The sequence below is a fragment of the Sciurus vulgaris genome (genome assembly GCF_902686455.1).
Source record: "Sciurus vulgaris genome assembly, chromosome: 14".
NCBI lineage: Eukaryota > Metazoa > Chordata > Mammalia > Rodentia > Sciuridae > Sciurus > Sciurus vulgaris.
The window spans coordinates 87,811,890-87,831,638 of NC_136475.1; the positions used below are offsets into that span (position 1 = coordinate 87,811,890).

General features: G+C 37.0%; 1 protein-coding gene across 1 annotated transcript in view; it reads left to right on the top strand.

Moving 5' to 3' along the window:
- The window catches only part of NBAS (NBAS subunit of NRZ tethering complex), a 343,098-nt gene that overhangs the window by 177,097 nt on the left and 146,252 nt on the right, over positions 1-19,749 (top strand). The window contains exons 33-35 of the mRNA XM_079111365.1: positions 7,970-8,083; positions 10,108-10,265; positions 10,961-11,050. Coding sequence (XP_078967491.1) covers positions 7,970-8,083; positions 10,108-10,265; positions 10,961-11,050 — 362 coding nt within the window. The remainder of the gene's footprint in view (positions 1-7,969; positions 8,084-10,107; positions 10,266-10,960; positions 11,051-19,749) is intronic.

The following is a 19,749-nucleotide window of genomic DNA, read 5'->3' on the forward strand; positions in this document are numbered from 1 at the left end:
TGGGGAATCTCTGCATCTTGAAGGCCTTTCCTGTGAATCAGTCACCTACCAGGATCATCAGGGATAGACTTTTCACTTAAAGTCAGCTGATGGGGCTTGAATTATATCTTAGAAGCACGTCACACTGAGGTTAGCATTAATACTCTGGCCAAGTTGACCATAAAAATCTTATTCTTAGATTTTTCATTTTTGCTTCAGTGTGTTCTGAATAGATACAAACATTTCAAGAGGGTTATATAGAAAATAGTTTTTTTTTTTTTTAAATTAAGCATGATGTCTGTATTTATTACATAAAAACTTAAAATATTGTTCCACTTCCAAGATTCTGTGTTACTAAAACACCAACATGTTGCTTTACTACTAGTAATATTATGACTTACTGTTACACCATTTCTTTTTTTTAAGAATCCTTTTAGATGAGTTTGGGTCAAACATTTGTTTTATATTCTTTTAAAAAAAAATCAGTGAAGCACAGAAAGATTAGGACACAGTCTAAAGGTATCTGTTCTCAAAGAGCTTCAATTCTGTTAGAGGATGTAGATTACTAGAAGAATAAGCACCATAAATTGGTTTTAAGAGAGTGAAAAGTAAAGGAGTATGTAGGAAATGAGTCTTGTGTTTTATGTGAACAAAATTATTCACATTCAGAAAACCACACCAGGAAGGGTGGTGCCTTGGTATGGTGGCTGGGGAACAGTGGCAGGCAGGATGCAGGCAGGTTTTCTCTCAGGTCTCCTTCTCAGTCTAAAGCTGAATCAAGGAAAGATGTGTCACAGAGAAAGAGACAAGAGACCCAAGACCTGGCTTGGCTCATGGAGGGCTCCAGACTGAGAGATTTCATTTGCATAACAAGAAAAATTTCCTTCACCATGGATTTCCTTCCCTCAGTTCACTGTGGTTTTCCTCCTCTCTCACCTTTTCCAAGGAGCTCCAAGCTTCTTTTTCTTTGAGTAGTTCAAGATACTAGAAAAACTTCAGTCTTCTGGTCCTTCTGTAAGTCTCATACTTTGTAACTCTTGTCATTACATATGCATGTAATGAATATGTTTTTTCTCTTGTTAATCTATCATCAGTTTGTTCCTGGCATTCAAATTATTGAAACTTCAGAGAGAAAAAAAAGTTTAAAATGCCCCAGAAGAAAAAGTTATCAGAGAAGGAAGTGAAATCCAATTTGACTTCTCAGAATAGTCTTGGGAAAATAATTTAAGATTGTAATATTGTCATGAGCTGAATTTTCATGTGTTCTTAGACTGAAAATTCACTAAGAAAAAGATTATTATTGTCTCTGAAACTAGTATATTAGTCCTGCATTACTATTAAAAATGTACACATACATGCAGAGGTACATAGTTATGGGTAGTTCCTAGAAAAATTAAAAGGAAATTTAAATGGTTTAAGTATTCAGAAGGAAACATGGAATATTCTTTTGAAGGTTTTGATGCTAGTGGGAGTGGAAGTTTCTATGACTGAATTCTTTTTTTAAAGACATTTTTAGTTGTAGTTGGACACAATACATCTACTTTATTTATTTATATATGGTGCTGAGGGTCAAACCCAGTGCCTCACACCTGCTAGGCAAGTGCTCTACCATTGATCTACAACCCTAGCCCTATGGCCAAATTCTTGAGAAACTTACTTGGAGGGGTTTTAACAGCAATTGGAATTTAGGGAGTGTCTGCTTTAGTGAAATGAAATACTTTCTGCCTATTTTCTAGCTCACCCCCGCCCCCAAATAAGTTTTATGCCAAAGCTATGATCCCTTCACTTCCTAGTTCTTAGAGATGAGACTAGTGTGAACCATCCTCTTAAATGAAATCTCGATGGATTTATTTTTAAAATCATTTATCTTTGAGTACATTAGTATGTGTTGAAGACAAAAAGTTTGCCATCCCAAAATATGTCTGTAGACTACTAGAATATGCCACTCCAGAATATTCCTTTCTGGTGAAGGATTACTTCAATCTAATTATTTTGGGAACATAATTATTTTGTGAGACCTAAGAGAAGATCTGAAAACAGAGAAGTTCCTCTTGTTAGAGAAAGCCCCTCTCTGTGGGAAATCTTCATTTGCAAGGAGTCTCCTTCTGTACTAGGGAGAGATGGAGGACCTTGATAGAGATTCTTCTGTGCAGGCAAGGCACCACCTTAAATCTGTGTAACAAATCTTTCCCTTTTTGTCATGTGTTTCCTGGGCATCTCCTCATTATTGGCTTCCCCAAACCTGCTTTCTTTGTTTCAGTGGTCTATAGTGTCTCAGAGCCATTTTTTTGATATTTATTCACTTCTCTTGGGTATACATGTTATTAAACTTGTGTCAGTCTTTCTCTTGGTAGCTGTCTTTTATTACAGGGGTCCTTTCCAACCAGAAATTAGGAAGGATAGAGAGAAAATAATTTTTCATTTTCTAGATGTGCAAGTAGTTTTACTAGCCTGTAGAAAACAATATTATATTAAATTTCCAAATATAAATTAATTTATAATGCTTAAGAAAGTATCATTCTTTGTTTCTATTAATATTCTTCCATTATTACCCTTTACGAGGAAAAATGGCAATTTTTTTTTTTTAACATAGAGTGACATAGTTATAAGAATTCTTTTTACAGAGGTAAAGTAGTAGAAGATTTTTTTAAAGTAGAATGTTTCACAAATTTGTCATCCTTGGTCAGGGGCCATGCTAATTTTATCTGTATCACTGCAATTTTAATGTGTGTGCTGCAGAAGCAAGCACAAGGTTTACTTTAAAATAATATAAAATACGTTTTTCATTGCCATCCTTGATATACATGCGTCTGTATCATTGAAATCAATGGATTCTACTGGAGTCAGTTTTGATGCTTGTTAAAATGAGAAGGGAGACTATTTTATCTATAGTGGCAGGTTTAGGGACTATTGCCCTCAACTTTTGCCTGTAGGGGATTGGGCTTGTTTGAAGATTAACCTTAACCGCAATAGATTTTAATAATTTTATTTCAGCAGACAGCAGTTCATTAATCGGGTAGCACTAAACCTGGAATTGTCCAGGGCTCCACCAAAAAAATTCGAGGGGAAAAGTTTTGCAAAGTATTTGAAGAAGCAAGACAAAATATTTGATTGACTAAAGTGTAAAGTCCTAGTTAGCAGCTAGTTGGTGGCTACTGAGTAGTTGGTGATTTCTAATTTCCTAATTTTGTTTCTTTTTAAGCACTATATACACAGATATTTCTTTCTTAAACATTTCCTTTAAACCAAGGAATGTATTCTAAATCTTCTTAAAGATGAACTCAAAGTGAAATCCTTTCAGGATAGTTTCTGTAATCCCTGTGTCCCTGGTTACTATTGGTAGTTACTGTTCAATGTAAAAAATGAAGTCAGCTTATTTAAAAATTATGCTACTGGCTTTCTAGATCTTCCTCTATCACCAGTTCTATACTTTATCTGTATTATTTAGAAGTTCATATTACCAAATCAGAGCTTTAGGTGTGAAATAGCTGTACATTAAGCACAGTACATTATATTATATTACAATACAGTACATTATAGTACATACAATACAGTGCATTAAAAGCAATACAGTTTTGAGTTACAATGAAATTTGTGGTGAATGCAGGTGTTCTTATCGTTGTAGATTGTTGGGTTGTGTGCTTTGGGAATGCCCCATGAGCTGATGTAGTTGGAGTTAAACATTTTCCAGTACCAGTCTTTTGGGCTGGCTGAAACAGCTCTGTAAACAATATTGTAACATAGACCAGTACAACTCTCAGCTCTTCTGGGGCTCCCATGACTACCTGAATTTCATGGGAGAAGTCTCAGACACATTGGGCCTTATGTAGTTCAATAAGTGATCCAGTGACGACTCATAACCATGTCCTTAAACTGCAAGTGATGTGTTATTCCACCATTACCAACAGATTCTGACCCCTTTCTTAAGAGTGGAAAACATCCAGGAAGACATCTTTTTTTTTTCTGTTCAATGTTTGGAATCCCAAAAGAAAAACTGAGGCCAATCACCAATAGCACAGTTCATTCTGTGACCAGAGAATGGAGAAATGGAAGTCTCTCACCAAACCAGCTTCACAGTCTGGTAGAGGTGGGGAAGTCATAGATACAGGATGAAAGAAGCAGGGCGTCGGATTGGTGGGGTTCATTGGGTGAGTAGGGCTGATAATAGGGAGGAATGTTCATGTCTTCTTCCAGGAATTCGCGCATAACCTCTTTTATTCAGTTCTTTCTTGCCATCTTCATGGTAATTGCCAACTGTGGTAGGGGGGGTCCTTTAGCATGTAGATGGGATTAAAATAAGGTTTCTGGTCTGTTGGAGGTAATTAGGTGGCTACTTTGTATCTAATTGGTTGGTGTCATGAAGAGAAACTTCTAATCTTAGGTGCCCTGTTCTCAAAGATAAGTTGGGGTGGGGGAAGAGGCAAACCAGCCTGTGTAGATATTGTGCTGGGTGGCTGCTTTAGCTATCTGTCTGTGTACAAAGTTCCTGTGCTTTAAAGCATCTTCAAATAATGTTGTTACAGCATAAATTTAATCTTTTCCCACTTCAATATTTTAATGGCAAGACTTTTTAAAAAGTGTTTTTAATATTCCCTTTTGAGCTTTCAGTTATGGAATTCTGTATTTATTCATTAAAGCAGAGAATCCTATGAAGGGTAAACACATATTAGAGACAATAGCTGTTACTAAAGTGGTATAAACTTTGTTCTGCCTTTCCTGAACTCTGAGACTGTTTATAAGTATAGCAAAGCTTGGCATAGTGTTGCATGCTTGTAATCCCAGCAATTTAGGAATCTAGGAGAAGATCGCAAGTTTGAGGACAACTTTAGCAACTTAGACCCTGTCTCAAAATAAAAAGGTCTAGGAATATAGCTCAAAAGTAGAGCACCCCTGGGTTCAATCACCAGTACTGCAAAAAATAATACAAATAAAAGTATAGCTAGTACTTTTGCAGTGGCTTTTGCAGTATAACTAAATGTTGGCTGTAGCTCTACAAAGTTTTATTGTTTCCATTGAGTTGGATTTCTTAATTAATACCAAACTCAAGCAACAAGGGAAAGTTGGAAAGGAAGGGATGGAAAATTATTAAGAGGAATCCTCAGTGGTAAGAGGGGATTCTGGATAAGCAAACCTAACAGGATATGAGATTCTTGCTGAAGGCCAGGGTGATTAGATGCCATCTGAGGGGATGAGGAATTTGGTCAGATAACAAGATGAGATATCTAGAGTGAGAGATTCTGGCTAAACTGACTTAACAGGTATTAGGGTTTAGATCTGGACTGTCCCCCCAGAGCTCATGTGTTAGTGAAGCAGTGTTCAGAGGTGAAGTGATTGCATTGTGAGGACTGTAACCTCATCAGTGGATTAATCCATTTGATGGATCAGCAATTTGCATGGACTACCGCATGGTAAATGTAGGCAGTTGGGGTGTGACTGGAGCAGGTGGGTCAATGGGGGCAAGAATTTGGGGACTCTGTCTTTCCTTGACCCCTCCTCATTCCCTCTCTGCTTCCTGGTCATTGTAAGCTAAGCAGCTTTCTTCTACCATGTCCTTCTGCCGTGATGTTTCTGCAGTGGAGTTGACTGTCAAACCATGAGCCAAAATAAATCTTCCTCTGAGTTGTTTTGTTAGATATTTTGTTCACGGTGTCAAAACTCAGAGGATCTTTACCAAAACTACAGTATGAAGCGTAGGCATGGGGTAGGGCTTTGGACTACACTTTACATTCTAGTTTCTAAATACTAATTTAATTGAAGTTTTTTTGTTTTTTGTTTTTTTTTTTTTGGTACCAGGGTTTCAACTCAGGGGCACTTAACCACTGAGCCACATCCCCAGCCCTTTTTTGTATTTCATTGAGAGATAGGGCCTCACTGAGTTGCTTAGCACCTCACTAAATTGCTGAGGCTGGCTTTGAACTCACAATCCTTCTGTCTCAGCCTCCTGCGCTACTGGGATTACAGATGAGTGCCACTGTGCCCCACCAATAGTTGAATTCTTTTTTTTTTTTTTTTTTTAATTAAAAATCATAAATTTACATAGGGCAATGTTGTTTGATTCATTCTGTTATTTTTTTTCCCTTTCCCCACACCCCTCTTTTCCCTCTATACAGTCCTTCCTTCCTCCATTCTTACCACCCTCCTTATCCCTAACCCTAAACCTAACCCTAACCCTAACCCCTCCTACACCCCCTTATATGTCCTCATCCGCTTATCAGCGAGATCATTCGTCCTTTAGTTTTTTGAGATTGGCTTATCTCACTTAGCATGATATCCTCCAATTTCATCCATTTGCCTGCAAATGCCATAATTTTATCATTCTTCATGGCAGAGTGATATTCCATTGTATATATATATGCCACAGTTTCTTTATCCATTCATCAACTGAAGGGCATCTAGGTTGGTTCCACAATCTGGCTATAGTGAATTGAGCAGCTATGAACATTGATGTGGCTGAATCTCTGTAGTATGCTGATTTTAAGTCCTTTGGGTATAGGCCAAGGAGTGGGATAGCTGGGTCAAATGGTGGTTCCATTCCAAGCTTTCTGAGGAATCTCCATACTGCTTTCCAGAGTGGCTGCACTAATTTGCAACCCCACCAGCAATGTATGAGTGTACCTTTTTCCCCACATCCTCGCCAACACCTGTTGTTGCTTGTGTTCTTGATAATCGCCATTCTAATTGGGGTGAGATGAAATCTTAGGGTAGTTTTGATTTGCATTTCTCTTATTACTAGAGATGTTGAACATTTTTTCATATATCTGTTGATTGCTTGTACATCTTCTTCTGTGAAGTGTCTGTTCACTTCCTTAGCCCATTTGTTGATTGGGTTATTTGTGTTTTTGGTGTAGAGTTTTTTGAGTTCTTTATAGATTCTGGAAATTAGCGCTCTATCTGAAGTATGAGTGCAAAGATATTCTCCCACTCTGTAGGCTCCCTCTTCACATTACTGATAGTCTCCTTTGCTGAGAGAAAGCTTTTTAGTTTGAATCTATCCCAGTTGTTGATTCTTGCTTTTATTTCTTGGGCTATGGGAGCCCTGTTAAGGAAGTCTTGTCCTAAGCCGACAAGTTGAAGATTTGGACCTACTTTTTCTTCTATAAGATGCAGGGTCTCTGGTCTGATTCCGAGGTCCTTGATCCATTTTGAGTTGAGTTTTGTGCAGGGTGAGAGATAGGGGTTTAATTTCATTCTGTTGCATATGGTTTTCCAGTTTTCCCAGCACCATTTGTTGAAGAGGCTACCTTTTCTCCATTGCATATTTTTGGCACCTTTGTCTAGTATTAGAAAATTGTATTTATTGGGGTTCGTGTCCATGTCCTCTATTCTGTACCATTGATCCACCTGTCTATTTTGGTACCAATACCATGCCATTTTTGTTACTATTGCTTTGTAATAGAGTTGAAGTTCTGGTATTGTGATACCCCCTGTTTCACTCTTCTTGCTAAGGATTGCTTTAGCTATTCTGGGTTTCTTATTCTTCCAGATGAATTTCATAATTACTTGCTCTATTTCTGCAAGGTACATCATTGGGATTTTAATTGGAATTACATTGAATCTGTATACTAGTTGAATTCTTAAGATGAGAAATATTATTGGTTTATTACCCTCATATACTTAATCTGCTAGTCACTTTCTTAAATCATTTTACAACCTGTTTTCTTTTGAAGTATGGATTCCTTCTCTTTCCCTTACCTGAGTAATACTAAGACTTCTTTGTGGGACTGAAGACCACACTGATCTTGGACTTTTTGGTTTGGGTATTTTAAATAGAAACTGATATTAATCATTGATCTCTTCAAAGTCTGAGGGCTAATTAATTCTATGTATAATATATAGATCAAAAGGTCAAGTTGCTATAAACTTTTGTCTTCTACTCTTTTAAAATTAATCTGATTTATGTTTTATTTTTAAATTAATGTAAGAGGGTTAATGAGCTCCTTTAATCCATTGATGCTGTCATAATCATTAAGTGATTTGTATGTGCCTGCAGGTGAAGACTCAGAAGAACGGCGTGGACAGGTTCTAATGCTTTTAGTAGAGCAAGCCCTTCATTTCCATGACTACAAAGCAGCCAATATGCATTGTCAGGAGCTGATGGCTGCAGGTGAGTGGACAACTTACTTAACACTTTGCTTATGTTTGCTTCATGTAATAAAGGAAAAGGTTTATTTTGAAATCAGTTGGCCCAATCAGTAAGCCAGACACATTTTTGCTTGAGATACATTTTATGAGCACTGACAAGTGTGTATGCTTTATGTTTATATATTAATATTTTAATGGACTCAGATGTTATATTTTATCTGAGATTTTGTTTGCTTTTAATTCATATTAAAAATATCAAAAATATGCTCCTCATTTTAAGGATAATTTTAGAAAAATGTTTTAATTCTGTCTGTTTGTTAAATGAAATAATATCACAGTTTGTGAGTATATAGTAAATATTCCTGTTCTTTAATTTGAAGGAAAACAGTGCATTTTCAACATAATGTTAAAGAATTTGGTAATAGTTTACAGTCTTAGAATTTTTCATGTTGACATTCAGATTCCTGTTTCTGGAAGATAGGCAGATTTGTAGAAAAATTTCTCATCTGAAGAACAGGTTTCCCAGAGGAAGGGAAAGTAATGACTTCTCATCATGGGCTCTGTGCTGCATCCTCTGCTGCTGTGTCCATTCCTGAGCACAGTACTAGTGCTCAGGACTGAGCCCAGGACCTCATGTATGCTAGGCAAGCACTGACTGCACTTTCTGCATGTCCACTATTACTGAATAACTCTTCTGACACCTACTAGCAAGTGTAAGGAAGACTCTATTTAGTACTGTTGTTATATGTGCCAAGACTGTCTCATTATGGAAGAGACAGCAGAAATATCTCCAGATACAACAAAGACAGGCAAGCATTTCACTAAGAAAACTGAGAGATCAGTGGGTGCAAGACTACTAAGAAGAGACGTCATGGGTAGGGGAAATTTTCCTGAAGGTGTCAACAGAAAGCAATGAAAAATTTGATCTGATGTGAAGGATATGGGAATTCTAGCTCCTCTGACTTATTAGGATTCGTTGTAAAACTGAAATTGTAGGCCCAGCAAGGGCAGGGGCTAATATTGAGTTCTACTTGATCAAAGGGCTCAGTGGAACCTGACTAAAGATTGGTGAGGAGAGAATCTTTGGCAGTTCATCTTTGAAAATGTTTAACACTCTTGAAAAAACTCCAAACAGTAACTCACAAACCTCAGCATTAGAAAACTGATTTCATTAAAAAAAAAAAACCCTTCTTTAATAAGCAGTGGTTTCATAGCATGAAGTTCAAAATGATTATGTTTTTCTGTACAGACATTATTGTGTTAATCCAAAATTAGTTTTGTAAGAATTTTATCCTTTAATGGTGGTACCTGAATTAATTTTTACATTATATACATTATATATTAGAGAAATTATTCTGTACTGAGACCTTTTTTCTTAGAAAAAGATCTACTCTCAAACTGAAATTCCTTGGAATAAAAATAAAAGTATATTTTAAGAATTCACAGTGTAGCATTGCATGTGAAAATGATCTCCTCTGGGAGTCAGGGGCCAGCTCTTTTTGGTGCTGTCTTTGGATGTCTACCATCCATAAAGTGATCTGTGTGGGTGTTTATCTTAATGTCTCTTTATCTAGTTTCTGATGTGCTTTTAAATAAAAATATTACTTAATCCTTTCAGCAACCAGAGAGGAAGGCGTCATTGTTGTCCCTTTGTAGTTTTAGAGGAAACCTCTCATACCTGGAGCTTTCCCAAGCTCATAGGAGTCCAGATAGTTGGGTGGGGCGGTACCCTGCCTTCTGGATACCCACTTCTTTACTCAACATTAAAGCACAGTAAACTATTTGTATTCATTTTGAGTTAACCTAAAATTTGAGTTGGTCAGGAATACTTGTCTGAATTAATACTGAACTGTGTGGATAATTGATCAGCCTGATCTTTCTTTTCCAATTTAGATTCTTAAGCATTTCTGCATAATGATGACTAACAGCTACCATTTTGCTTTGGTACCACCAGACTTGAACAGGAATCCATTGAATTCATGTCAGTTTGAATTTATTTTGTCTTTTCTTCTGGAAATAATTTTTTTTTTCTTGTTAATTTTGCAGGCTATGCTAAGAGTTGGGATGTTTGTAGCCAGTTGGGACAATCAGAAGATTACCAGGACTTGGCCACCCGGCAGGAGCTTATAGCTTTTGCTCTGACGCATTGCCCTCCTAGCAGCATTGAACTGCTTTTGGGAGCTAGCAGCTCTCTACAGGCAGAAGTATGTGTTCCCAGATAAAATAAGCCCTGACCTGCTTGAAGTACATTATTTTGGGCGTGTGGGTCTCAGATGTGTAATCATTTTTTCAGTAATATGAGAATTTTAATTAATAGAAGAAAAAGAGATTATCAAGTGTAGGAAGGAGGTTTGGAAAATAGGATATAAAACAGTGTTGTTGCTTTTATGATAGTAAGGAAGAAAGGGTACACGATGAACTTGAGAAAAATTGAAGTAATATCAGGAAATAAGTTATTAAATACAACAGGGAAATATTTGGTGTTGTCAAAAATGCATGGGAAATGGCCACCTGAAGCCACATGAGTAAAGCAAATGGTGGCACCAGTCACTTAGGTATCCTTTGGAAATTGGGGGTGGGAGTGAACTTTGGTTGGACAGTGTTACATTTCTTAATGTTTATAAGTTGCATCTGCATAGGGAAGAATGGTTCCCTTGTTTAGAAACACTGTTAAATTTGTGAGGAGACTGGACTTCACATTTTCATCTCATTCATTGCATTGTATGCCAGGTTTTGCAGGGTTGATCTCCTCTCCTGAAACTTTTGCTTCCTTGTGAAGCTGTTCATGAAGTGAGCCTGTTATCAATTCATTACAAAATAGCACTTTTTTCATAGTGAAGAGAGGCAAATTAAAAAAAAAAACAAAACTTTTTTATAACACAGTTTGTTCTCCTTTCAGATTCTTTATCGAAGAGTGAATTTCCAGATCTATCCTGAAGGAGGAGAAAATATCAATGTCTCACCATTGATTAGTAAAGCACCACATGAGGTAAGCCAAGCCGTGAGGGAGGAGAGAGTTAGAAAGGTAGCTGGGAGTGGTTAAGTGGGGTCAGATGTCTAACTTCAGGAATGAGGGGTTTTATGTCTGTGTGTGTAGACTGTGTTTCAACTTTGTGTGTGAAATGTTCATATAGAAAAGTGTTCAAAACAAAAATGTTTAGCTCAGCAAATTATCACGAAGAATGCACCCATGAGACCCCCCTACACAGTGAAGAAATAGCTGACTAGCCTATCAAGGTACAACATAGTCTCTCCCAACTTCCTTCTAACCCAGAGGACACCACTGTCTAGAAGAAGCCAGATAATCAAACCTTTGGTTTTTATTTTTGTTTTAAATAATTTTTAAGACATACCCAACACATTTACCCTAATAGTTTAATTTTACCTGGGTTTGTACTTCATACAGATAGTTATACTGAACCTGCAGTTCGTTCAGTTATATGTGTAATTATAGTATTCATTTTTTTTGATGTCTAGAAATTAATTTCTGCCTGTGTATATTATAGCTTATGCATTGTAATGTTATTTAAATTGGCTTGTGTTCAACTTTGGCTACTGAAAATATTCATTTAATACTTGTTTTTAGTGCCCATGGCTATACATTTTTCTTGAGAATATACCTAGCACTGGAAGTGTGTGTTGTTTATAGGTATCTATCTCTGTATTCTCAAATGATTTTTCAAAATGGTTGTTACTAATAGCACTTTCAGCAGCCATGTATGGGATTGTCAGTTATGCCAATCTAGTACCTTAGTATCGTTAGTTTTAGAAATTTTACCTACTCTCCTAAGCATTTAGTGATAACTAGTTAAGATTTGGATTCCTGTTTTTCTGGTCTAATAAGATGTAGTTACCTCCAGAGAGATCTTTTGTGAGGTACTTGTTAAGTTCTCTTGCTCATTTTTTATTAGATTTTTATTCTTTCCCTTTTTCTTCAGATTCTTATGAATAAAATTTATCTGAACCAATTAAGTCTGTGTATCTCCTGGTAGTCTATCCTGGAGAAAAAGGAAGGCAAATATACCCCTGACACCTGTTTTCTGTTGATTAGTATCTCCATGGGATTTACATTTTCATGACTATTTCTAGCAACATGGAATTGGTGGTTTTTAGATTAAAGGTAGTATCCTAGTTTCTGACTTTCCAGCCGGATAAATTAAGAGGTGATGATCCTCGTAGATTATTTTTAACAAGGTTCCATCAAATGGCAGTCTTAATTTCCATAGTGTAAGATGTCATCCATTTCTCCAGGAGCTGGGTTGGAAGGTATGCATTGTGATAAGGCAGGTGCACCTAACTTTTTTTTAATTGGCTGTATCCATCTTGACAAATCCATTAATACTGTGGGTACTATGTGGTACTGTTAGTTCTGTGGCACAGAACTTCAGTTGTGCAGCCTATGCAGTTAGAACATAGATATTTAGCTTTCCCCCCAGTAGAACGTGTACAATTTCCATACCTGTAGTATATTAAATGTTGAATTTTGTGAACATATATTGAAAATACATGTGTTCCCAGTTCAGTGTTAAGTGATCTGAGAATCTCAAAGAAGTTTGAGATGTGACTTTTGCCCTTGTGGCCTTTGTGATTCTCTTTCCTGAGGTGGTGACTCTAGGACTGCACTGACCAATTGAACTGTCTCCACGGAAGGAAATGTTCTCTACCTCTGTGCCCAGTGTGCCAGCGACGAGTCACAGGCAGCTGTTGATCACTTGAAATATGGCTAGTGTAACTGAGGAATCAAATTCTGAATTTTATTTAATTTTAATTTATATTTAAGTTTTCCTTCTCCTTTGGTGCTGGGGATCAGAGAGCTTCGTGTATGTGAGGCAGGCACTCTACCACTGAGCGAGCCCACAGCCGAGTTTACATTTGAGTTGGCTACTCTGTTGAACAGCACAACTCTGGAGGATCCGACCTTCAGTGGAGGGTTGGGTTGGCCACCTACTCTGCAGACCATGGAGTTTTTGTTGTCCTGCCTTCAAATTGAAGCTGTATCACTTCCCAGGTATCTTCCGTGGTGTGGGTACATTTCATCCTTAGGTGTGTTTTGACTTGATTAGTAATTATTTAGCGTTCCCATGCTGGAAGTAAACACACATTCAATCTTATGGTGTTTTCTCCATGGGATTCAGAGCAGTTTTTTTGAGAGCTAGTGCTCACTATGTTCTGTGAATTAGGAGGACTGTCTTTTAAGGTCCAATTGAAGACCTATGTTTTATGAAACCTTTTTTTTTTTTTTTTGGTACCAGGTATTGAACCAACCCAGGTGTACTTACACACCAAGCCACATTTTTTTTTTTTTTTTTTTGTTTTAAATTTAGAGACAGGGTCTTGCTGAGTTGCTGAGGGCCTCCCTAAGTTGCTAAGACTGACCTTGAACTCATAATCCTCTTGCCTCAGCCTTCTGAGCCTCTGGGATTCCAGGTGTGCACCAACTGTGCCTAGCATGAATTCTTAGTCTAAGCCTTGGTCTTTTGAACCTCTGCCATGTTCTACTTGTCAAGGCATGTCTCACACTCTGAACGGCTCTCTGACATCACCTCTTGTCCTGCGTTTCAGACACTCCTGTGTCCCAGTCATGGCAAATTCATCCCCATTCTCTGAGTAGGATCTTTTTGATGTTATTATGAGTTTTCTCTCTGCTATACTACCCTTCTCATCTTGTGCTCTGAATCTTATCCCTTTCAGCTAAAGTATTTTCTTTCTAGTGTTCTCTTTGAGTCTTCTAATTGTTCCCTCCTGTATATTCCTGAAGTATTGTCCCATCATTCGGTTCCAGCACTTCACGATATGGTACAAAATTGTATGGTCACTGAAAGTGTGTCATTTAACTTTGTACTCTTCTCAGAGTGTTTATCACAAAGTGAATGCCTGGTTTATGTTTGATAAAGCTCACTTGAAAACACTAACCTCACAATGATTAGTCTGTGGAAAATTAATTAGGAAGTAGAGTTTAGCCTACAAATACAAAGACTTTCTGACTTAACTCTTTTGTATGTACTTTGGTGGCTATTGAGGTTCAGTTATGTTTTGGAAAGTGTAAGGGGGCTGTCATTTCTCTGGTCAGTGTAGAATTGCAAAGTCTTTGTGCTGAGTTTAACTCCTTGAGCTTTTTCTGCAGTCCCATCCTTCTTTATAGAATCCATGAAAAGCCTTTTATGGCTTTTGACTTTCCTGTTTTCTGCTTCTACAAAGCCTGGCCCCTTGGTGGCTTCTTGGAGTAGCCATGCTGTGTTACCACAAGTGGGCACATACTGCTCCATTAAAACCTCAGCAGTGAATGAAAGCAACCACCCGCCATCCTCTACATGTTCCACTTAGCGAGGAAAAGGAATTCTTCCAAAATGATTTGTTGCTGTTTATTTTTTCCTTCTTAAAAGCTTTCTTGTCTTCCTTTGTCCTCTTTTGGCAAGTTGTAATGAATCCAGATCTCATGAAGTGCTGACCTGAACCCCCAATAAACACATTATGGTTTTGACTCAGGAAGCGCATTTCAGAATGTTATAGCTACTATTATTAAATTATTAGATTAAAATATAGTGTTTAGCTACAAGATGCATGTGTCACACATTAACAGTACATGTAATAACCACATTAAATTTTAACTCATAAAAGAGTGCTGACTTTGTGTGTAATCTGCACAATACTTAAGACTTTCATTACTTCAGTTGTGAAAATGATTTTTATTTATATATCCAAGCAAAATAAACGTGATTGTTATGCAGTAGCATTTGCATTAGTACAAGTGGATACCACAAATTTGAAGATGATGCTTTTGTCCCTGTGAACATATTTGATTATAAATAGAACAAAATGCAGACTTTGTGAATAACTATAGAACCACAGATTTCCAGTTTCTTATTAATGTTGTTTGTTATGCCATTTAAATGGAACAGTATTCCACCACTTAGAGTATATTAACATTTTGTTTAGTATTAGTTATAGCACTTAACTATGGTGTTTTCCCAAGATAAATTTAATTAGAGTTAGAAATGGTTTGTATACAGGGTTTCCATTAAAAAATCATTTTCACTGTGGGTAAACTTGTTATGAGCATTTTAAGTGGCTACAGATTTATATGATTGGACTAATGTTTAAAATTTGAAGATGGCCTAAGTTTATAACTATTTTGAATTTATGAAATAATTGTTTAGAAATATTGAAATAAAAGTAAGCCAAATAGCAGTTATGTTTCAGATCATAGCCAGCATTTCTTTATCCATTTACCAGTTGATGAACACTTCTTTGCTATTATAAATATGTCGCTATGAACACTAATGTTGAGATCCTTGTATGGAAATGTTATTTCTCATGTACCTACCTAAGTGTAGAATTATTGTATGCTATATGTATGTTTAACATTGGAGGAAACTGCCAAAGTGTTTTCCAGTGTGACTGCATATTTTTACATTGTTACCAGAAGTATGATTAGGTTCTAGTTTCTCTGCACCTTCCCTAGTACTTACTATTAACTAGCTTTTTGATTGCTTTTTGACAGGAGTTTTCACTAAGCTACTCCTGTGTGTATGTGTATTCTGTCATTATGGTTTTGGTGCCCATATCCCAATTAATGACGATGAACACTTTTTTATGTGCTCATTGGCCATTCCAATACCTTCTTTGGTTAAATGACTTTTCGAATATTTTGCCCATTTTTTTTTTTTCTTTTTTGTGGTGCTGGGGATTGAACCCAGGGCTTTGTGCTTGCAAGGCAAGCACTTTACCAACTGAGCTATATAGCCCTGCCCATTTTTAGTTAGGCTACTTGTCTTGTTATTGAGCTAAAATTTGTTGTTCTTTTTTTTTTTTTTTTTTTTTAACATTCTGGATATGTCTTTTGTCTGATTCAAAATTTGAAAATACTTTTCTTTCAGTATATGAAAACTCATTCTATGAAGCCAATATCACCCTGATACCTAAACCAGACAGAGACACATCTAGGAAAGAAAATTTCAGACCAGTATCCTTAATGAACCTTGACACAAAAATTCTTAACAAAATTTTAGCAAATCACATTCAAAAATATATTAAAAAGATAGTCCACCACGATCAAGTGAGTTTTATCCCAGGAATGCAAGGTTGGTTCAACATCTGGAAATCAATAAATGTAATTCACCATATCAACAGACTTAAAGTCAAGAATCACATGATTATTTCAATAGATGCAGAAAAAGCATTTGATAAAATACAGCCCCCCTTCATTTTCAAAACACTAGAATAAAATAGGGATAGTGGGAACATTCCTTAACATTGTAAAGGCCATCTATGCTAAGCCCATGGCCGATATCATTCTAAATGGTGAAAAACTGAAAGCATTCCCCCTAAAAACTGAAACAAGGCAGGGATGCCCGCTTTCACCACTTCTATTCAACATTGTTCTTGAGACTCTAGCCAGAGCAATTAGACCAAAGAAATTCAAGGGATACGAATAGGAAAAGAAGAACTCAAAATATCCTTATTTGCCGATGATATGATTATATATTTAGAGGAACTGGGAAAAATACCAGAAAACTTTTAGAACTCATAAGTGAATTCAGTAAAGTAGTAGGATATAAGATCAATGCTCATAAATCTAATGCATTTTTATACATAAATGATGAATCTTCAGAAAGAGAAGTTAGGAAAACTACCCCATTCACAGTAGCCTAGGAAAAAAATAAAATACTTGGGAATCAATCTAACAAAAGATGTGAAAGACCTCTACAATGAGAACTACAGAACACTAAAGAAAGAAATTAAAGAAAACCTTAGAAGATGGAAAGATCTCCCATGTTCTTGGATAGGCAGAATTAATATTGTCAAAATGGCCATACTACCAAAAGTGCTATACAGATTCAATGCAATTAAAATTAAAATCCCAATGATGTACCTCACAGAAATAGAGCGAGCAATCATGAATTTTTCTTTTTTTAGTGGTGTATTTTTTTGTTTGTTTGTTTGTTCTTTGGTACCAGCATTGCCTACCCTACCCGCTGCTTTTTTTTTTTTTTGGAGACAAGTTACCTAGGGCTTCACTAATTTGCTGAATCTGACTTTGAACTTGCGATCCCCCTATCCCATCTTTCTCAGTTTCTGGGATTACAGGCATGTGCCACCACACCTGCCTTAATGGTGACTTTTGATGTGCAAAATTTTTTATATTGCTAAAATCTATTCATTAATGATTTCTTTAATTGCTTGTGTTCTTGATGTTGTAGCTAAGAAATCTGTACCTAACCCAGTGTTATGAAGATTTACTCCTATGTTTTTTTCTGAAAGCTTTTCTATTTTTACATTTATTGATAAATATGTAATAATACATTCTTTTTATATGAAATAAGAATAAGTATAGACTGAAGGAGATATCCACATGCAAAAAGATGAATTTTATAACATTACATTGTGCCACACAGAGAAATTGACCCAAAAGAAATAATTTGTTTTCTCTTAAGTCTCATGATAGCTCATTCTTTCTCAATGGTATAAAATCCAGAATGCTCCATGCTGTAAAACAGTTAGATTTGAACCATCTATGATAAAGTATTAATATTTGTTAACTTTCGATAAGGTGTACATGAATATATGTACTAACTGTACTTCCTGCTTTTTAAAAAACATAAAAATGTTAACAGTATATTGATATGCAGGAGACTTTGTTACAAAATCATGTCCTCAATTATCCAGTTGGTAATGCAGTATAACGCAGTTCAGAATATCCATTTAGCCATCTCAGTCAGCATGTAGATATGCCCACAGGAGGGCACACTGTTCCTTGTCCTGCTTCCAGGATGGTATGCTTAGTTGAAAGCTTGGTGCTCAGGAATTCAGGTAAGCGTGTGGTTTTGATTGGCTTGGCAGTTTTACATTATGGATTTCTATCCGTCACAAAAGTTAAAATTAGCTACCTCCTCTTTTAGCACTATAGTTGGAATTCCAAAATTTTCTTCCTTTTTGTCCTTTCTTTCTTTCATGGGGCCCATGGCATTTCTAGTATATTTGTTTCATTTTTTGTTGTGTTTTAAAATAATTCTTTTAGCAAGAAGGAATACAGGCTTGCTTTGTATTTGCTGTTTAAATCCACTTGCAGGTGATGCTTTCCAAAAACAATACATTCAAGTTGTTTGTCTTGCTTACAGTGAAATCTGTGGGTGCTATTTCTATTTCCCTTAAAGGAAGCATCTTGGTGTTGCTCACCACAGCAGATCAGTATGTGCTACTCTGAGACTTCTCCTAAAATGTTTTGGTTTATGCTTGGCAGTGGCTGCATGTGCTCTTGTTCACCTACTCTGAGTCCTCCTTCTCTTCAGTATTTCACCAGAGAAACTTGTGTGTCACCAGTGACCTCTTGTTACATTCGTTGGTCAAAAATTGGTATTTGTTTTATTTGACCCATAAGTAGTGTTTGACCTTCTTTCAGGGAATGGTTAACCCATTTGTCTTGTTTTTCTTGGGCCTCACTGGCTCTTATTCCCATTGCCTTTGATGGTTCTTCCTCTTCTTCCAGCTTAATGTTAGATGCTCTGATCTGTCTCAAGCTGTCCTCTGTCTGCACTCCTCCCCTATGGGATGTCACCCAGTAGCAAGACAACAAGTATCAATTTCGAGCCTAGGATGATGATTACCTGCTCTTTAACTCTAGCCTGAGTTCCAGGCTGGAAAGTATCACCACCAGCTGACATCTCTTGTTTCTGAAAGACATCCCATTCACACTATGTTAAAATTGAACTGCTGTTATCAAACCCCCTCTTGTACCCACCTCCGCCTGTCACTCCCCTTTTCCTGGAACACTGGTGTTCTTTTTGCAGTCTTTCCCATGTCTGGAAAGAACAAGTCTGTATTTCCAGTTTTTTGCAGTATAAATCTCCCGGGCATACTTGATTCTTCTGTTTCCCCTGCACAATGCATCTTGTCTACCAGGAAACCCTGTTGGCTTCGTGTTCCCAGTGAACTGGGAGTTGGATTATATTTTACCACCTACCCTACTACTACCACCCTGGTCTAAAGGATCATGTCTTCCTTTGAGTTTTAGAGTAGTGGCCTGTTGTCTTCCTGATATTGCTTCTCCTCCTGCTGTATAATCTTCTCTCTTCAACAGCGCATCCAGAGTGATTCTTCTAAAGTATGTCAGATCATGACACATCTTTCCCTAAAACCTTTTACTTGGAATGAAAACTTAACTTCACAAATTTAGGTATGTTTACTTTGCAGTGCTGGGGATTGAACCCAGGGACTTGCACATGCTAGACGAGCAATCTACCTCTGAGCCATACCCCAGCCCCTAAAAACTAAGTTTTTATGATTACCAGCAAAGACACCTGTAATCTTCCTCTTCTCCACAGCCTGTTCGACTTCATATCGCCCCTCCCAACCTCCCAGCATACGCATTCACTTTGCTGAGCTGACTGACCAAGTTGGCCTTGTGCCATTCTTTAGACATTCCCAGAAAACTTTTGCCTCTGGGTCCTTGTGTTTGCTGCATCTACCTGGAATGTTTATCTCCCACCCATTTGGATGGCTTTCTCTTGCTTCCTTCAGGCCTCTGCTCACATGTCACCTCACTAAGATCTTGTTCTCCCTGTGTACTGTCTAGTGTCTTCACGCCACTACCCCATTTCATTTTTCTCCCTAGTATGTCACTTATTGGGTATGCTTTTCTGACATACTTCATGTTGATTTTTTTCACTTTTCTCCTCCTGGAATGTAAGT